General features: G+C 44.5%; 1 protein-coding gene across 1 annotated transcript in view; it reads right to left on the bottom strand.

The window, feature by feature from the left end:
* The window catches only part of DERL3 (derlin 3), a 74845-nt gene extending 58788 nt beyond the window's left edge, over positions 1-16057 (bottom strand). Inside the window, exon 1 of the mRNA XM_068271560.1 lies at positions 15933-16057. Coding sequence (XP_068127661.1) covers positions 15933-16025 — 93 coding nt within the window. The 5' untranslated portion in view covers positions 16026-16057. The remainder of the gene's footprint in view (positions 1-15932) is intronic.
* Between the last annotated feature and the right edge of the window lie 3337 nt (positions 16058-19394).

Genomic DNA, 19394 nt, shown 5'->3' with positions numbered 1-19394 from the left:
CAAAGTGGGAACGCAATCGCAAGATTGGCGATTGCCGATAGAGACGCAAGACAGAGCAGGACAGCGCACAAGGGTAGCAAAGGCACAGAAAAATCACACAATGAGAAGATAAGAAAAATAACAAGCGCTAGCTTAACGCGTCCACCGCACTCATTCGCAACAGTGAACGCGTTTACGCACGGTCCCTGCGCGTTAAGCACCCGGGGACAAGCGTGCCGCCCTAACTAACCAAAACAAGACAGACACCACACAGACACGCTAGCTACACGGTTGCCTTAACGCAGGCACCAGCAAGCGTAAACAAACAGACAAACAAACAGGAAAAGGTCACACAGGAACCACTGCTCTTACTGTCAGAGCCAGTGCGAACCAAGTATGAGAAAAGACCCAGTGCTCTTCCGCCAGAGCAGTGTGATCCAAGCACATGACAGACAGAAGGAGTAACTGATAGCGACCGCAGCCAAGGTTAACTCCCAGATTCAGACCAGAAGGATCCACCCCCTCTAACGCTAGGGCGAGTACGATCCAAACACACGGCAGACAGAACAGATGAGGTAGGCAGAAACAACCGCTGCTCCAACCAGTGGCGGCTCCAGCTTCAGATTTTTGGGGGGGCTCAAAGGGGACACGAGGGCTGGCAGGCCGGGCTTGGGGGGGGGGAATTTGCGGCGCGCGAAAATTTGGGCGTGATCATGATGTCATGTGGGCGGGGCTAACTTTAATGTAGTTGTACCAGCTAACGTAGTTACATGAAAAAAAAAATGAAGTAAACGCACATAATGACAGGTAGCCTTTCACCAGTAAATGCACATAAGAATCAGCTTTTCACCAGTTAATTCACATAATGACAGACTGCGTTTCCGCAGTAAATGCACATAAGGGACAGCTTTTCACCAGTTAATGCACGTAATGACAGACTGCGTTTCCGCAGTAAATGCACATAAGGGACAACTTTTCACCAGTTCATGCATGCACATAATGACAGACAGCATTTCCCCAGTAAATGCACATAAGAGACAACTTTTCACCAGTAAATGCACATAATGACAGACAGACAGTGTCCCCAGCATAGGTAGCCAGGTGTATAGATGTCCATAGTATATGTAGCCAGGCGTATAGCTGTCCCCAGTATATGTAGTCAGGCTGGTGGTGGTGGGCTGGGGGCCCCAGGGCACCTCAAGCCTGACTGGTGGTGGGCTGGAGGCCTCATGCCTGCGTGGCTGGTGGGCTGGGGTCCCAGGGAAGCTCAGGCCTGGCTAGTGGTGGTGGGCTGGGGGCCCCAGGGCACCTCAAGCCTGACTGGTGGTGGGCTGGAGGCCTCATGCCTGCGTGGCTGGTGGGCTGGGGTCCCAGGGAAGCTCAGGCCTGGCTAGTGGTGGTGGGCTGGGGGCCCCAGGGCAGCTCAGGCCTGGCTGGTGGTGGTGGGCTGGGGGCCCCAGGGCAGCTCAGGCCTGGCTGGTGGTGGTGGGCTGGGGGCCCCAGGGCAGCTCAGTGGGTAGGAGGAGGGTGCCAGTGGGTGGGGAGGAAGGTACCTGTGGGTGGAAAGGAGGGTGCCAGTGGGCAGGAGGAGGGTGTCAGTGGGTAGGAGGAGGGTGCCAGTGGGTGGGGAGGAGGGTACCTGTGGGTGGAAAGGAGGGTGACTCTGGGTGGGGGAGAAAGGTGCCAGTGGGTAGGAGGATAGTCTCAGTGGGTAGGAGGAGGGTGCCAGTGGGTGGGGAAGAGGGTGCCAGTGGGTAGGGGGGTCGTCAGTGGAGGGGGGAGAATGCCCGTGGGTGGGGAGGAAGGTGCCCCTGTGTGTGAGGAGATTGCCCTGGGGAGAGAAGACAGGAAGAAAATGATCGAGGCGCCAGCCGCGCTAATAAGGGATGCGGGAGCCTGCTTTATTCCTCCCTCCCTCCTCCCTTCCTCTGAATGCCCCCACCTGCTGTGAATGTCCCCTCCGTAGGCAGTGTGTGCGGAGCAGAGCGGAGCGGTAGGTCCTCTTACCGCAATCCATGCTCACCGGCAACTAGTCTCCTGCTTCCTGTGACGTCATGGTAAACAGGAAGCAAGAGACTAGTTGCCGGTGAGCATGGATTGTGGTAAGAGGACCTACCGCTCCGCTCTGCTCCGCACACACTGCCTACGGGGGGGACAGTCATTCACAGCAGGTGGGGGCGCATTCATAGGAAGGGAGGAGGGAGGGAGGAATAAAGCAGGCTCCCGCATCCCTTATTAGCGTGGCTGGCGCCTCGATCATTTTTTGTCATCTGACAGCCAGCAGGCCAGCCCCTCTCCAATCTTCCTTCTCTTCTGAAAATACGCAAGTACAGACTTGTGGTGGCCATGGCCAGCGGGGGGGCTTTAAGAGGGGCTAACAAGTTGCCAGCTGGGGCTGAAGCCTGGGCAAGCCCCAGTGTAGTGCCGCCACTGGCTCCAACCTACACTCCAGACTCAATCAGAAGGATCCACAGCCGCTAACGCTAGGGCTTGTGCGATCCAAACACATGACAGACAGAACAGGCAAAACAGATAATGCAATCCTAACTGCACTAGGGAAACTGCCTAGTGCATTCCCACGAATTACACTAAGATAACTTTAACAAACGAGAATGGCTGACACTCCAGGAGTGTCCATCAGGAACAGACCATGAAAGGGAAATGTCAAGCAAAGCATTCTGGGAGCAGAATGCTTTTATAGTGCCAGTCATCAAAAGAAGGCAGGTAAGGGATTTACATGACTAATGTATGCAAATTCCTCAGCAACACAAGCTGCAAAACTGACAGAAGATCTCCTTTCCAGAGTCCTGCAGCATGCAAACCTAAACAATGGTCAAAAGGCTGCCTGCCCGCGCAGGCAGCTGAGCGGATTCTCACAGAATACAATTAAATTTGAATCAATTAATGTAAAAGGAGCAAACTCTGGTTGTAAAAGAGGTAGAATTATTGAGGAATTTGTGAGAAAAAAGGTATACATAGGGTTTGTGCAAGAGACACATTTTAAAAATGGGAAAACTCCGAAAGCTTTTGATAAAAGGTACAGTAGGTGGATAATCAATGCAAACCAAAAAAAAAAAAGGCAGGAGGAGTGGCAATTGTTTTTAGCTCAAAATTGTCAGTGATAATTGAAAAAGTAATAAAAGACAAGGATGCACGAGAACTGATTGTGCTGGGAAGGGTTAATGGTGTAAACCTCACAATGGCAAATATATATGCACCCAATAGAAATCAAATTAAATTTATCACCAGCTTTTTAGATAAAGTAAAACAGTTAGTAATTGGCACCATCATAATTGGGGGAGATTATAATGTTGCAATCAGCCCTCCCCAAGACACATCAAGAGGTAATAGCCATATACCAGATACTGAACTAACTCTATTGAAAGATAGATTGAGGACATTGAAATTGTCAGATATATGGAGAATATATAATATGAATAATAGAGAATATACCTTTTACTCTAATAGACATAAGACGGCCTCAAGAATTGATTACTTTTTTATCCCTCAAAAAAAAATAATAGAGGTAATAGATATCGAGATTGGGAAGATAACCTATTCAGATCACGCGCCAATTTGGCTAACATTAAGAATAGGGGCTCCTTCACAACAGAATAATACTTGGAGATTAGACCCTAGTCTTTTAGAAGATGAAAATATAAAAAAAAAAAAACTAGCTACAAGTATAAATGAATTTATTATAACAAACAAATCCCCCGAGATCTCGCCAATTATTTTATGGGATACAATGAAATGTGTGATAAGGGGAGAGCTGATTGCATTGAAAAGTGCTAACAATAGAGAAAGAGGGCAGAAACTAAACAACTTACTTCATAAATTTGAAGAGGCAGATAATTTAGCTAAACAGAACCCCTCGAGCGATCATATAATTAGCTTAAATAAGATCAAATCGGATCTAAATTTATTTTTGGATAAAAAATGTGAAGCAGAAATAAAGAACAAAAAAATAGCATATAAGAAGAATATTAATAGATCTGGTAGATATTTGGCACAGTTCCTTAACCTCCCCGGCGTTCTATTGAGATCGCCAGGGAGGCTGCGGGAGGGTTTTTTTTTAATAAAAAAAAAACTATTTCATGCAGCCAACTGAAAGTTGGCTGCATGAAAGCCCACTAGAGGGCGCTCCGGAGGCGTTCTTCCGATCGCCTCCGGCGCCCAGAATAAACAAGGAAGGCCGCAATGAGCGGCCTACCTTGTTTTGCTTAGATTGTCGCCATAGCGACGAGCGGAGTGACGTCATGGACGTCAGCCGACGTCCTGACGTCAGCCGCCTCCGATCCAGCCCTTAGCGCTGGCCGGAACTTTTTGTTCCGGCTACGCTGGGCTCAGGCGGCTGGGGGGACCCTCTTTCGCCGCTGCTCGCGGCGGATCGCCGCAGAGCGGCGGCGATCAGGCAGCACACGCGGCTGGCAAAGTGCCGGCTGCGTGTGCTGCACTTTATTTGAAGAAAATCGGCCCAGCAGGGCCTGAGCGGCAGCCTCCGGCGGTGATGGACGAGCTGAGCTCGTCCATACCGCTCAGGAGGTTAAAGGTGAATTTAAAGGGAAAAGCTACATTGATAAAATTAGAGATGTGAATGGAGAAATAAAAATTTAGACGGAAGAAATAGGAACAGTATTTTCTAATTTATTATAAAAACCTGTATAATCTAAATAAGAACATAACTCAGGACCCCGGGGAATACCTGAAGAAAGTGGAAATGCCAGGGATTAGGGAGGAGGAGCGGGCAATGTTGGATGCCCCAGTATCTGAATTGGAATTTAAGGAGATAGTGCAAAAACAAAAAAAAGGCAAGAGCCCGGGCCCTGATGGATTCCCAGGGGAATTCTATCAATGTGTTGTAGAAGAGGTGGCCCCCCTATTCTGCAGTCTTATAAACCAGGATGAAATGCCCATAACTTTTTCTAATGAAACCAATAGCGCTTACATTTCGGTAATACCTAAAGAAGGTAAAAATTTAGAGCATTGTAAGCAATACAGGCCAATATCACTAATTAATACTGATGTTAAAATTTATACTAGCATCCTGGCCTCAAGATTGGAGAAGGCAGTAGATCATATTATAAGTAAACAGCAGAGTGGATTCAGGGAAAAAAAATTGATTTAGGAAAATATCTATGCAGCCGTCAGTTTCATCCATTACTGTAAAAAGGAAAATAAAGAAGGGATAGTAGTTACAGTGGATGCGGAAAAAGCCTTTGATAGAATCTCGAGAGAATTTCTGTTTAGAACTTTAGAAAAATATGAATTAACTGGTAAATTTATCAATAGAATAAAAAAATTATATAACAACCAGTCATCAAGTGTGAGGCTGAATGGCTGCGTGGCTAAAAGTTTTGGACTGCAGAATGGGGTGCGGCAGGGGTGCCCTTTGTCCCCGCTCCTCTTCAATCTCTGTATCGAATCCGTTATTAGTCAGATTCAAAGGGATCGTCAGATAGAAGGGATGCCGATGAAGGGGGGAGAACTAAAAGTATTAGCATATGCGGATGACTTATTACTGACTCTAACAAACCCAAGGAGTTCTCTGCAGAAAGCCTTAGAAACTTTGGAAGAATTTAGCACCTATTCAAACTTTAAAATTAATAAAGAAAAAACAAAAATTTTAAATATTGGATGCTTAAATGAGACTCGAATGGCGATACAGAGAGCAAACTCACTTCCATGGTGTGAAAACTCAGTGAAATACTTAGGTATTATGCTGAGTAGCAATAATAAGGCCCTTTTTTCGAACAATTACCCCAATTAAATTAAAGAATGTAAAAATATTTTGAGGGGAGCTGATCGACCTTGCTTTAATGTGCTTGGAAGGTTGGAGATCATTAAAATGTTGGTCTTACCAAAAATATTATATGTATTGCAGTGTCTCCCAATAACCCTTCCCAGCCAATGGTTTAGTGAATGGAATAAGATACTCCAAAAATTCATATGGGCAAATAAGAAACATAGGATTAAATATTCGCAATTAATGTACGATAAAGAAGAGGGAGGTGTGGGAGCACCAGATATTGAAACCTACTATAAGGGCATCCATCTAGCAAGAGTGGTGAAATGGAGAGTGGGTCCAGAAGATAAACTCTGGGTTATGGCAGACGAGAGAGATTAATCTCAACCTCGTATTTACTTGGATCCCAGAGAATATTAGGGCCATTGGTCATGAGGCTACACACCCCCTTATCAAACCTACATTCAAAGTATTATGTGATTTTGTATTGAGGTGGAGGAGGAGGGCCAGCACCTCCCCGCTGATTACACTTCGGGATAACCTAGAATTTCCTCCAGGTAGACAAAAAAACTTGTTTAATGTTAACAAAGTAGACAGGGAAATACGGATACTACACCTTAAAGGGGATTCTGTGCTAGGCATCCACGGACTGCTTGAGAGAAGCAACGATATCAAACCCTGGGGTAAGATGCAAATTAATAGTTTTCTCAGAGCCTTAGAGAAAGGAAATAAAGGTATTAGATCTAAGCTAAATATGTTAGAGAAATGGGTCTTTTTTAAAGAAAAACCTGCAAAGCTGTTATCATTAATGTATACGTTTATTCGGGGGGATATAACAGAGAAATCGTATCTATGGAAGAAAAAATGGGAAACAGATCTGGGGGTGACTTGGGGAAAAGAGGACTGGCATAGGATTTTTAGACTAGTATGGAAATATCTGAATCGCAAACTACAACTTACTCAATATAAAACGATGAATAGATGGTACCTTACCCCGGCAAAGATGGCTAAATTTACCAGGGATGGAGAGGATAGATGTTGGAGGTGTGATCACGGGGGAAGTGACGAGACACATATGTGGTGGAGTTGCATGCAGATGAATGGCTTTTGGCAAGAGTTGGCTGGGTCTTGGTCCAGAATTCTGCAACAGAAAGTATGTATTTTACCTATCGAAGCTATGCTTGGGGTCATAGAAAAAGAACAAAATAAACAAATGTAAGAACTGAGAGAAATTGGTAGCCAGGTGGCATGCTATATAATAGCTAAAAGGTGGAAGGAAAAAGCCCCAATTGATTTGCCAGCCTGGTTTGCAGAGATGTGCCACTTTTGGGAGGAAGTTGATGGGGAAGAGACGGACCCATTAAAAGAAGGTAGAATAAAAAAATTAAAAGCACTTTGGCTGGACTTATTACATTATTGAAGGGGGAACAATCAGGAGGAATAAGAGGTGAAGAGCTGGCTGATACATGCAATGTATGATTGATAGTAAGTAAGGAATGAGTGTATGTGTAGGATGGGTGGAGGGAAGAGAAGATAGGGGTATGAGTGATTTTATTGTACGGGAAAATGTGAGTTGGGGGGGTAGGGGAGATAGCGGCTATAAGAATGGGTTTTTGTCTTTTGTTTGATATTATATTTTTGTTTGGTTTCCTGCTTATTATATTATTATTAAATAAAAAAAAGAAAAAGAAAAAAATATAGGTGATGTGCGAACTATGATGCAACTTAAAGAGCTAGACACTGGGAGTGTCTTATCGAAGCTTGTGATCAGGTCTGGCAAGGGCAAGGCTGAGCTGAGTTCGCAGAAAGATTAAAAAAAAAAAAAAAAAAAAAAGCTGAGTCCCTAAGGTAAGTATTTGTTTATTTGTTTTTTTTAATGTTGTCATGGTTTTTGTTTTATTCTGGTAATTTCAGGGGAGATTGAAATAATGGGTTAAAATGAATGGGGGATTTATATTTTTCATTTATTTTAATATCTGTTAAGTATTTTGACTTTTTGGCCACTAGATGGCCCCACACTATCCTGTGTGCAGAACAGTACACACGGGCACTTTGATTGGCTTTGGGAACATATGTTCTCATTCACCAATCAGTAACCTGCCAAGGGGGAGTAGCAGACGTGCATGCCGCTGCAAACAGCACCATACGTGTATCTATACCCCTGGTGCTGTAGTGAAGTGTACAGCGGTGTAGGCCCACAACACAGCTTTACCGGTTAAAATGCATAAAAAAGCAGTAGGTATACATCCCCATTGAAATACACTGAGTGCTATTTGTATGCAGTATATAGTAGTGCTTGTTTTCAGTTTTAATGCAGAAAAATCAAAATGTAGAAATCACGGTAGGCCCATAGGAATACATTGTGTGTTGGCCATTGCGATTTTGCTTTGCACGAAAATTCATGTTAATTTGCAAAGTGTGACCACTCGGCAAAGGCATCCATCACAGATCTTTTAGCTTATTGTATTTATTACCAACTTTAAATACGTAAACAATGTGTGCATATACTGGTATTTAGGAAACAGGAAGGTTCCATTTTCATGAGGTGGTTGGAAAGCTGTACATTAGTGTGCCATGTCAGTCAGTACAGGCCTCCCAGATCACGTCTCAGCTGTTTTATGTGTAAACAGGCAGCTTAAAGAGAATCTGTAATATTTTCTCTGCTCTCAGGTTAATAAAGAGGGTAAAAAAAACTGTTTTATAAACTTTTGTAAACAGAAAAGATGGCCACCAAAACAGGAAGTACATCAGCAGAGCAGTGAATTCAGTTAATACACAGTGAGTACACAGAGAATTCAGTGAGTTGCACATTGAATTCAGTCTCCAGAGGTTATGTGCAAGTTTTGAAAGAGCTCTGTGTCAATGAAGCATGACAAGCTGTGTCTGCTCTGCACTGGTGTCAGCCTGACAGGCAGCTTCCTCCTCAGCCAGCTATTCTTTGTTCAGTTTATCAGTCTGTGTTTATCAGCCTCACAGATAGCAGACAAGCTGACAGTGAGAGCAGGGAGGTTGTTTGCAAGGAATAAAACATCACAGGAGCACTGGAGGGGCGTGGAAGGGGTTAACTTGTTCACAGTACTGAAGAGTTGGCAGCCTTCCAGACACAGCCGACAAATCTGACAGGGGAAAGATAAGCTGATTTATTACAGAGATAGTGCAAGTAGAAAGGGCTACAGTAAGCCAGGGCACAATAGAGCAGCCTTAGGAACTTGTAGGATAGGAGAAATAATGCTAAAATTTTTGTTACGGAGTCTCTTTAAACACCCCTAAGGCGCACTTTACACAAATGGCTGACAAGCAAATGGTTCATTGCCAGTCTGCTGCTACAAGTGTGTGTGTGTGTGTGTGTGTGTTTTAACATATTTCTAATCCAGTACATTCTATGGCGCTATAAAAATATTTTACAAATGAAGTGTTCATACAGATCAGAATGTTGCACTGTTGTGCTAAGTACGGTATGTATAAATTGGTCAGTCAGCAAATACAACACATTAGAGATGGTTTGAACCTCTGATTTTCGGTTCACAAACCTCGAACGCGAACCTCCGCAAAAAGTTTGGTTCGCGTGAACTTTCGCAAACCGGAATAGACTTCAATGGGGATGTGAACTTTGAAAACTAGAAACCTTTATGCTAGCCAGAAAAGTGATGGAAAAGATGTTTCAAGGGGTCTAACATCTGAGTTTTTGCATGGAGGAGTGGGATACACGCCAAAAGTCCCCGGGAAAGATCTGGATTTGATGCACAGCAACGTTTTAAGGGCAGAAATCAAATTGCATGCTAAATTGGAGGTCTAAAGTGCTTTAAAACATCTTGCATGTGTATACATCAATCAGGTAGTGTAATTAGAGTACCGCTTCTCACCGACAGACCAAACTCGCTGTGTAACGCACCGCAAACAGCTGTTTGTGTAGTGACGGCCGTGCTGGACTGGTGCGCACCATGGCGAAAGTGCAGGCCATGGCGGTTTTCAAACCCATATGGTCGCCGGGCTGAGGTAGCTCAATGACAGAACAGTAGTGACTGTCCAGCTGATCGAATTTGGTCTGTCCACAATGAAGCAACCCCCACCCCCGAGACACTCATATAGCCGGCGGTCATTGCTTCATTGTGATACGCAAGCCCCTTCACCGCGTCAAGGTAACGATCACGAAAGGGAATTGACACATGTACATGCCTTTTGTTTTGTTGTTGCAGCTGCAGTGCATCCAGAAAAATTAGGCAGGCATGTACACGCACCAGAATAATTATTATAGTGGCCACTGCTAGCAGCGGCCTTAAAAATTCAGGAATCCGCCTGGAGTCCTGGACCCTGTTGGTGGTGGGGCGGAGAAGACAGTCAAGCGGCCTGCAGGTAGAGATGCTGAGTGGGGAGCTACTTAGTCATGGGGCAGGCAGAGATGCTGTGTGTGGGGACTGAGTTAGTCTTTGGGCAGGCAGTAGCCCTCTGGGATCCATGCCTTATTCATTTTGATAAAGGTGAGGTACTGAACACTTTTGACTTAGGCGACTCTTCTCAGTGACAATGCCTCCAGCTGCGCTGAAGGTCTTTTCTGACAGGATGCTTGAGGCAGGGCAAGACAGAAGTTGGATGGCAAATTGTGACAGCTCTAATCACAGGTCAAGCCTGCGCACCCAGTAGTCCAAGGGTTTATCGCTGCTCACAGTGTCTACATCCACACTTAAGGCCAGGTAGTCGGCTACCTGCCGATCCAGGCGTTGGTGGAGGGTGGATCCGGAAGGGCTAAGGCGAGACGTTGGACTAAAGAATGTCCGCATGTCTGACATCCCCATGAGATCGCTAGAGCGTCCTGTCCTTGCCTGCGTGGACATGGTAGGAGGAGGATTACTGGCAGTGGCACCTTCATTCCAATTTGCTGTGACCTCACCCTTAAACTCATTGTAAAACAAAGTTGCCAGCTTGTTCTGCAAGTGCTGCATCCTTTCTGCCTTCTGGTGATTTGGAAACCTCTCCGCCACTTTGTGCCTATACCGAGGGACTAGTAGCGTGGCCACCCAGTACAGCTCATTCCCCTTGAGGTTTTTTTATACGGGGGGCCCTCAACAGGCTGGACAGCATGAAAGACGCCATCTGCACAAAATTGGATGCAGACGTACTATCCATCTCCTCTTGCTCTTCCTCAGTGATGTCAGCTAAGTTCTCCTCCTCCCCCCAGCCACGAACAATACCACGGGAAAGTTGAGCAGCACAAGCCCCCTGCGACACCTGCTGCGGTTGTTCTTCCGCCGCCTCCTCCTTCTCCTCCTCCAAAACGCCTTCCTCATCATCTGACTCCTCTTCCCTACACGACTCTTCCTCCTCCTCCTCCCCCCCCCCCCTTTGTGCTGCCACAGGTGTTGAGGAATCATCTGCTTCTCCTGAGAATTGATCCCACAACTGAGAATGAATCCCATTCTGCTGAGAATTGATCCCACAAAAAGGTATGCACTGACTTGACTAAAACAATGTGCAGTCACACAGGTGCAGTGGAAGGTATGCAGTGACTGGTATTACAATACAATGTGCAGCTGTCACACAGGTGCAGCTAACAGGTATGCACGGACTGGTATATTACACAGCATGCGGTCACACAGGTACTGTGAACAACTATGCAATAACTAGTATTACAAATGTGCAGCTGTCACACGCAGAGGTACCGTCAACAGGTGCAGCAACTGGTATATAACACCGCTTGCGGTCACGTAGGTAGGTAGGTGCACTGAACAGGTGGGTATGCAGTGATTGGTATTAAAAATGTGCAGCTGTCACACACACAGGTACCGTGACAGGTGCAGTGACACTCACACGCAGAGGTACCGTCAACAGGTGCAGCAACTGGTATATAACACCGCTTGCGGTCACGTAGGTAGGTAGGTGCACTGAACAGGTGGGTATGCAGTGATTAGTATTACAAATGTGCAGCTGTCACACACACAGGTATTCACTGAATGTGCTGGGCCTGGCAGTGGCACAGTAGGAATTGGAATTACAAAGGGGCCAAGGTCCTAGCAGCAGCTGTGACTGACTGACAGGGCTGTATATGCAACACAAGTGTCTGTGGGACACACACACACACGCACACAAAATAGATCACAAGAACAACATTAGCTCTCAAAAGAGCTGTTGTGGATGAGGAGTGCTTTTTAGTAATAAGATAAGCAAGAAGGAACAACCTAACAAGTCTAACACAAGAGCCTAACTAAGCTTTCCCTATGTCAGCAGCAAGGTTCTCTCCCTTCTCTAATTACTGCAGCCACATGAGTGAGTGAAATGGCTGACGCTGCCTGCGTTTTATAAGGGGGGGTTGGCTCCAGGAGGGAGTGTCGCCTGATTGGCTACCCTGTGCCTGCTGACTGTGATGTAGAGGGTCAAAGTTGACCCTAATGATGTAGTATAGGGGGCGGGTCGAACACGAACCATCAAAGTTCGCGCGAATAAGTTCGCGTTCGGGCCATCTCTACAACACTTAGCTCCCAACTGTCCCTCTTTGGGAGCCCTGTCCTTCTGTCCCTCTTTTCTTCTTTCAGGACTTTGTCCCTCTTTCTATGTAAATATATATATATTTCTCTTCTAAAAGTGTGTTTACCTCTAAACTTTATTCCCATCCTTTAAATTTATATATTACTGATTTTAAAATGTTAATATGAAGGAAAATGAACCAGGATAGAAAGGGCCAGTGTTATTTGAATTATAAAACATATTTTCTTGTGACATTTTTATGGTATGTGTGACTAGGAGAGTGCTGGGGGCGTGATCAGGGTGTGTGACAGGGGTGTGGCTTAAGTGTCCCTCTTTCTCATCTCATAAAGTTGGGAGGTATGACAACAATACCAAGATACAATAGGAGAGAGGTTCCTGCCCATACAAGCTTACAGTGTTTTGGTATAAGGCCCCTTTTAACTCAAGAAACCGCAAAAGCAATGAAAGTCTACTAAGAGTTTAACACTTATTGCAGTATAGCTGATTTGATAGCTGTAACCCTGAATTACCCTTATACACCCCGTGCACTATAGCATTAGTGCCATGGTGACGCCCAGCTTCAGTGCCGAGCTCCAAAACCACCTGCTTCCAGAACATGTGTATTTATGAGAAGAGGCTCTATAACCACAGAGCACTGAGTAGAGGGCAGAAATAGTTTTAGGGACCTTTTACACTGGGACTGTGAGGTGTGGTATTTTTACCACACCGCAGAGCAATGAAAGTCTATGGGGTAGTTCATACTACCAACAGTGTGGTGCGCAGCGCCGGATCTTCCCTATCTAACACGAGCACATACCTACATTGCCGTGTGGCTCCTGCGGCAGACTGGAAGTCATGTAAGTCTATGGCAACGTTTTAAAACGACCCGCCTTTCTTTACGTTGCACAAGAGTCACTGCTTGACTGGCTGCCAGACGGTGATTACCGCAAACTAATTTGGTAATCCCCAAAGGCCTGTTTTTGGCGGTGCGGTCCCCGGACCGCACTGCAACGCTACCGCCAATCAGCAGTCTGAAACTGGCCTCAATGCTCCATAAGTAAAATAAGTTGAGTTCCATTTTTAAAGGAGTACCTGGCTCCCCCTCCCCTGTGTCTTTATGATGCTGCTGGCACTGTCATACCGCTTCCAATATTTATATTGTAACATTTTCAGTTACACTAATACTAATTGTTTCTAACCTTTGCAGACAGAGGACTGTTTGTTCACTGGCCATGTTATTTTGTGCCATATGTTCTTGGCTTTTTCTCCTTCCTGTTCTGTACAATGTAATTTGACATCTGCATCAAGATTTCTGTAACATTGAGACTCTGCTATCTGAGTCCCGTCTGTAAGCACACCACATGTACTTGCACTAATGTACGTGTTACTGTGTATATTATTTGTTCCAACCTCATTTGAGAATGTATTTAGACTAAATGAGGCATGAATCTCATTAGTTGATAGGTTGCAGTGGACTATGATACAAGGATAATCTATAATGATGTAGGGACAAGAGAAAGTCACGTGAGCAAGATGAGGCAAGGACCACTATCAGGGGGGTGCAGGTAATACTCCAGTATCAGGTCCAATGGGAGAGGCCAAGATGCTTAGCTTGCATGGAAGCCAAAGAGAGCTCTGATGTGTACTTTGTATGGAGCACACAAAATCCTTATGGCTTGATTGTGGGTTTGAGCTCAAAAGCTCCATTTTTATTAATGGTGAGAAAGTTGTACTTTTATGCTCATAATTACAATTGTGTGTTAAACAGTATGACTTGCAATATTAGATGTTTCAGAGCCCGGGGCCCCCGCCTGTCATGTGCACTAGTGTGTATAAAATTAGACGTATATTAGATGGCACTTGCGGTAATGTAACATCAGGTGGGTGGGGGGGGGGGGGGGTGACAAAGGAATACATAGAGAGTCGCACCAGCAGAACAGATGAGAGTTTACAGAGCATTGGCACCAGGGGGGAGGGGTTACATTTTACACACGGGAGGTCTGCGGCCAGGAGACTACGTCGAGTACGTCAGTCATTGCAATATCAAACGCCGTTACCACCGTGCACCCAATTGAGCACTTTCAACCGAGATTTTCCAGCACATCCGATCAATCGAATCATCGATTGGTTGGGCGTGTTGCAGCACCGATTTGCATCGTATTCAGTAAAATTATGGAATCAGATGGTCGATCGGTCCACAACTTCGCTAGATGTGAGTGTGCCTTATCTGAGTTAGTTTGCCTTATCTGTGCCTTATCTGAGTTAGTGTGCCATTTAAAGGGATACTTATTTAAAGGGATACTTAAGCCTTGCATAAAAAAATCAGTTGTTACTCACTTGGGGCTTCTACCAGTCCCTGCAGCCATCCTGTGCCCTTGCAGTCACTTGCGGATCCTCCAGTCCCCCGCCGCCAGCTAGTTTCGTTTTCAGCCGATAGGCTCACTGTGCCTGTGCTGGCCACATGTCTCCTTCTTCACGTTCCCATCCACAATAGCGTCCTGCACAGCATGCTATTACGGACGGAAACGCAAAGAAGGCTATTGTGGACAGACCTGTAGGCGAAACGAGACTAGCTGGCAGTGGGGGACCGGAGGCTGCGAGGGCACAGGACAGCCGCAGGGGGCTGGTAGAGGCCCCAGGTGAGTAAAGGTGGCCATACATGGTACAATTTTTTTATTTATTTTTTCGATTAGATAATTTAGTTTGATTATTCTATTACATCGAATATAAAGATTTTTCCATCATGTCCGATCAGATTTTTCTCGAAAAAACGGGATAATCGTTTGAAATTCTTGATTGAAAAAAAAAATATTTTCAACTTTCATTCGATTCGATCATTTAGATCAAATATAAACGGGAAAATCGAACGTTTTTATTGTATCGTGTATGGGCACCATAAAACTGATTTTTTTTTTCTTTTTTTTTTTAATGCCAGTCTTAAGTATCGCTTTAAGCCTCGCCCATCAAAACATATCACATATATACATACCTGTCATGCAGCAATCCATTCTACTGTTTTGCATAATAGGTGGTTAATTATTATTTCACCCCTTTAGAAAGCAGTGAATCATAAAGCACCCACCCAGAATGGAATGGCAATACCTTGTTGAGGAAGCATAAGTCCCCAGGAGTATGATTAACCCTATTCAGGATGGAACCACCTAACTATACTATAACCTCCACTAATATAATGTCAGATAGTGAAAGGGTGGATTGGTGACTGAACCAATAGGGACATAGTATGAGATGGGTGAGTATGAGATGGGTGAAGCGGTAGAAAGGAGACATACTGTATATTGGTGGCACACACCAGAGAGTCAGCAGCAGTACTTACAGAGGCATGTGGCCAGACACAGCTGTGTTGATGGGGAACCCAGTGGATACAGGCACCCTCTTCCTATCATTGGCTCTAGGCAAGAACCTCCGGCAGTAGTTCTGAAAGGATCATGTATTTTGCACAAAAATGGTAAATCCAGTCCTGGATACATAGATTAAACATCTGTTTGCCTAATTAGGGAACTATTTTTCAAAACCATGGTGGGGTGAACATATAGTGTTTAATGACTGTAGCGTTAAATACAGATGGTTATTAATGTGATACTAATTAGTGTTCAAATTGGTGCTTTTTAGAAACAAACCTGGATCCATCTGGGCTAATCTATAACTATGATCCAACTATGATTAATACTCTTGTATCACATTACCAACCCCCTTCCCCCCCACACTTCACCCCTCCTCCCATCCTTACCACAGCAGCAGTAGTGATCAGGCAGGCAGCAGTGTAAACTCTGGTAACAATCGGGATGTGCTGGAAGTTCCAGGGGATACCGATTTGAGCCATGCTGTGTTAGGGAGCTTAGCAGTCTTTGGTGTAACAGCTGCTCAAATCTGGTGTAAAGCAACAGGTGTATCCTGCCTCATTCTATGCCACTCCCCAATGCTAAGCTGTTCACTATGCCATGCCAAGAAATCAGTTCTGTTGCCCATCCTCCTCACTGCAAACATTCATATACTATGTACATTTCACTGCTCTATTGGCAGTGCACAGAATAACTCATACCAAACAATATACTGTGCTAATAAAGTATTCCTAGAGCAGCAAACCTGCTTAGTGCACACTTTAAATAAAGGTGACATTTTCCACATCCTGCAGTCAGGGCCGGTTTAAGCAACAATGGGGCCCCAGGGCAAACTAAACCTCGGGGCCCCCCCCAACATATACCCCGGAACAAAAATCGGCATTAGGGGACCTTTTTTGCAGCTGGTATAGTCAGGGTGTGAAGTCCCAATCGGTCGGAGCTCCACATTCTGGCTATCCCAGCCTGCATGGGGGACAAGGGGTTAAAAGTTTCAGGAGGGGGGACCCCACATAATTAAAAAAAAAAAAAAATTCCCACACTCTAAACATAAAAAAAAATTGGGAAAATCGGAAAAAATGCCAGGGATCTTCATACAGCCATATTGTGGCTGTATAGCGATCCCTGGCCAAAGCGCTGCGGCTGCGTATAGACCCCCTGGAAACCCCGTCAGGAAATTTATTGCGCTTTCGTTTGATGCATGTAAAATTACACTACCGCTAGGTTTGCTACTAAAAGTGACATTTACCGCATTTAAAAGTACCGGTATACTTTTTTCCTTCTAAACTTTAAAATCAATTTTCTCAAAAACTATAAGGTCTTTTTGAAAAATTGTTTTTTTCCTCTTATTCCTAATGATCTCCTTAACATACCCTGCAAATTTAGTGTTTCTAGCATTTACAGTGGATTTGCTATTAACCATTAACGTTGGCAGGTTTTTAAATGTGTGGTTTTTTTTCCCTTTGAAACTTTAAAATCGATTTTCTCAAAAACTATAAGGCCGATTTGAATTTTTTTTCCTCTTGTAGCCACTGGGGGCCCCTACAAGCTCTGGGGCCCTGGGGCAGCTGCCTCCTTTGCCTTAATGGTAGCGCCGGCCCTGCCTGCAGTAACAGACATGCTTGCCACTGTATAGTTCTACTCCATTGGGAGGACAGATTTTGTAATATTTTATTGTTTCAGTAGTTGATGTAGTTGTTTTTTTAGGTTGTTTATACTGAAATAGCTGATCTTAGTGAAGCACTGTTAGTGACAATTCAGATTTCTTTTTTTAAAGTAAACTTGAGAAATGTAAATCTGTACAAACACAGAGATATACTTGGGATGGTGTAGTATTGTTTGCATGAACAAGTGCTATTAAATATTAAAAAGTGAACTATTGAATATTAAATTGAATTGTACCAAAAATAGCAATGAATAATAATAAAATCCCCCCCCCCCTTTTCTTTTCTTTTTTTTTCTTCTTTTTTTTTTCTTTCATCTCCCTGACTTAGGACCAGTGCACTCCAAAAAGCACTAGCGTAATCGCAATCGCTCAGCACTTTTTGAAGTGCCGGGCGGATCGTTGGTAACCAGTCTTATCACCCGAGCGATAGTCTGTACACACGTCGGATTTGACATGGAAACGTCCGAACGACGGAACGTTCAAACGACGGGTCGTTCGCTAAAATCCGACGTGTGTATGGGCCTTAAATCTTATCTACCACAGAGCTCTTTAGACCTGTGCATATAATGTCCAGGCCAATCTCACTTTGGCTTCTTTTTCACTAGCAATCGCAATCACAAATCACAAACGCCAGCGTTTGCGATTTTTCATTAATTCTGTTATGCGATTGCGATTTGCGATTTTCATTTGCATTGCATTATCATTGTAAAAATCTCTTTTAACATTTTATTAAAAGTTAAGTTTTATTGAGAGTCAGTTGAGGGATACTCTGTGTTTCTTATTCTGTATTGGGCCAAGGAGAAAAGGCACTCCTAATAAGGTTACAGGGTCCAATAGCGGTGCTTTTGCAGTGCCGGAATTGGGGTTTCCGCATTGTTCAGCGGAATCTGGAAATATCAAACCGGAATGCGGAATAATGCGGAATTCCAGCAAAATCGGAATCGGAATGAATTGACCAATCAGGAGATGCGGAATGAGTTGACCAATCATGATCAGAAATGTGTTGAATGGAAGCTGTTTATCTAGCAAGGAAATCTGATTGGCTGTTTGTGGCTCCGCCCAGGTGTGCAGGGGGGACACGAGACCCCCAGAATATATCATCCTAGGTAGTGAGGAATCTGTATACCAACTTTCGTTCAAATCAATCGAGCCATTTCCGAGTTATCGCAGCATATACACATACACCCCCAAACAATGCACATATAAAAAAAAACAGCATTTCCGTAAAAAAAAGGCGGAAATTTACGAAAGTACACTTTTCAATCACGTTTCCGTAATATACAACAACTTTATTGACAATAGACAACATAGACACAATCATTCGAAAATTAAGGAAGTCCGGATAAAAATTACGGAAAATACACGCGGAATACAGCGGAACTACATGGAATACCGCCGGAATGTGCCGGTATGCGGAATTTCGGTATGACGACATGCGGAATTGTCCCAGAAATGGAAATGGGCTCTTCCGACCATGCCTGATACACACTGTCTGAAAACCACAGGACTCCGCTTACTGGCTGGAAAGGAGGAAAACAAGCACTGTACATCCCATCCCATTGTAAGCTGTGCCTAAAGATATGCACACATGCTCAAGTATCTGCAGGCCTTAATTATTGTTAATCAATTGTAAGGCTAATACTTCTGGGAACAATCGCTGTTCAGCTACAGCCAATCAGTGTGTGTTGTTCTGAGGGGAGGAGGGATGGCGAATGAGCAACCAGCATCTCACAGCATGGAAGAAAATAATGAAAAAAAAGTGATAGGTGATATGTGCTGTGGCTACTTGGTGTACACCGCTGGACATTGACAGGAATAGCAAGGTCACATGACCAGAGCACCCACAGCCTAACTTGCATGCTTTATCTACTCTCATGTATAACAAGCACTTAGATTCCAGAAATCTTTGGTGGTGTACTGTAGGACACCATTCATGCAGTAGCAGACTAGTGCTAGTGTATAGCGTCTGCATCGATGGTCCATTGTGGTCCGGTTGGTACCTGGAGCAGATGAGTTTTCACCATATGCTATATGGGAAACGCATCCACTCTCAGGGAAAAAAATTGTGGACAGCGGAAGAGTGCGTTCCATACCCCAATTTTACACATGACAACATAAAAAGCTTATCTGAGGTTTTGACCAATTCATTAAAAATGAAAAATTGAGGAAGCACAAGTACAAAGTAGCC

The sequence above is a fragment of the Hyperolius riggenbachi genome, chromosome 1, assembly GCF_040937935.1.
Source record: "Hyperolius riggenbachi isolate aHypRig1 chromosome 1, aHypRig1.pri, whole genome shotgun sequence".
In the NCBI taxonomy this organism is placed as follows: Eukaryota; Metazoa; Chordata; class Amphibia; order Anura; family Hyperoliidae; genus Hyperolius; species Hyperolius riggenbachi.
Note: the sequence above shows the minus strand (reverse complement) of the source record. Positions and strands in the feature narration are given on the sequence as shown.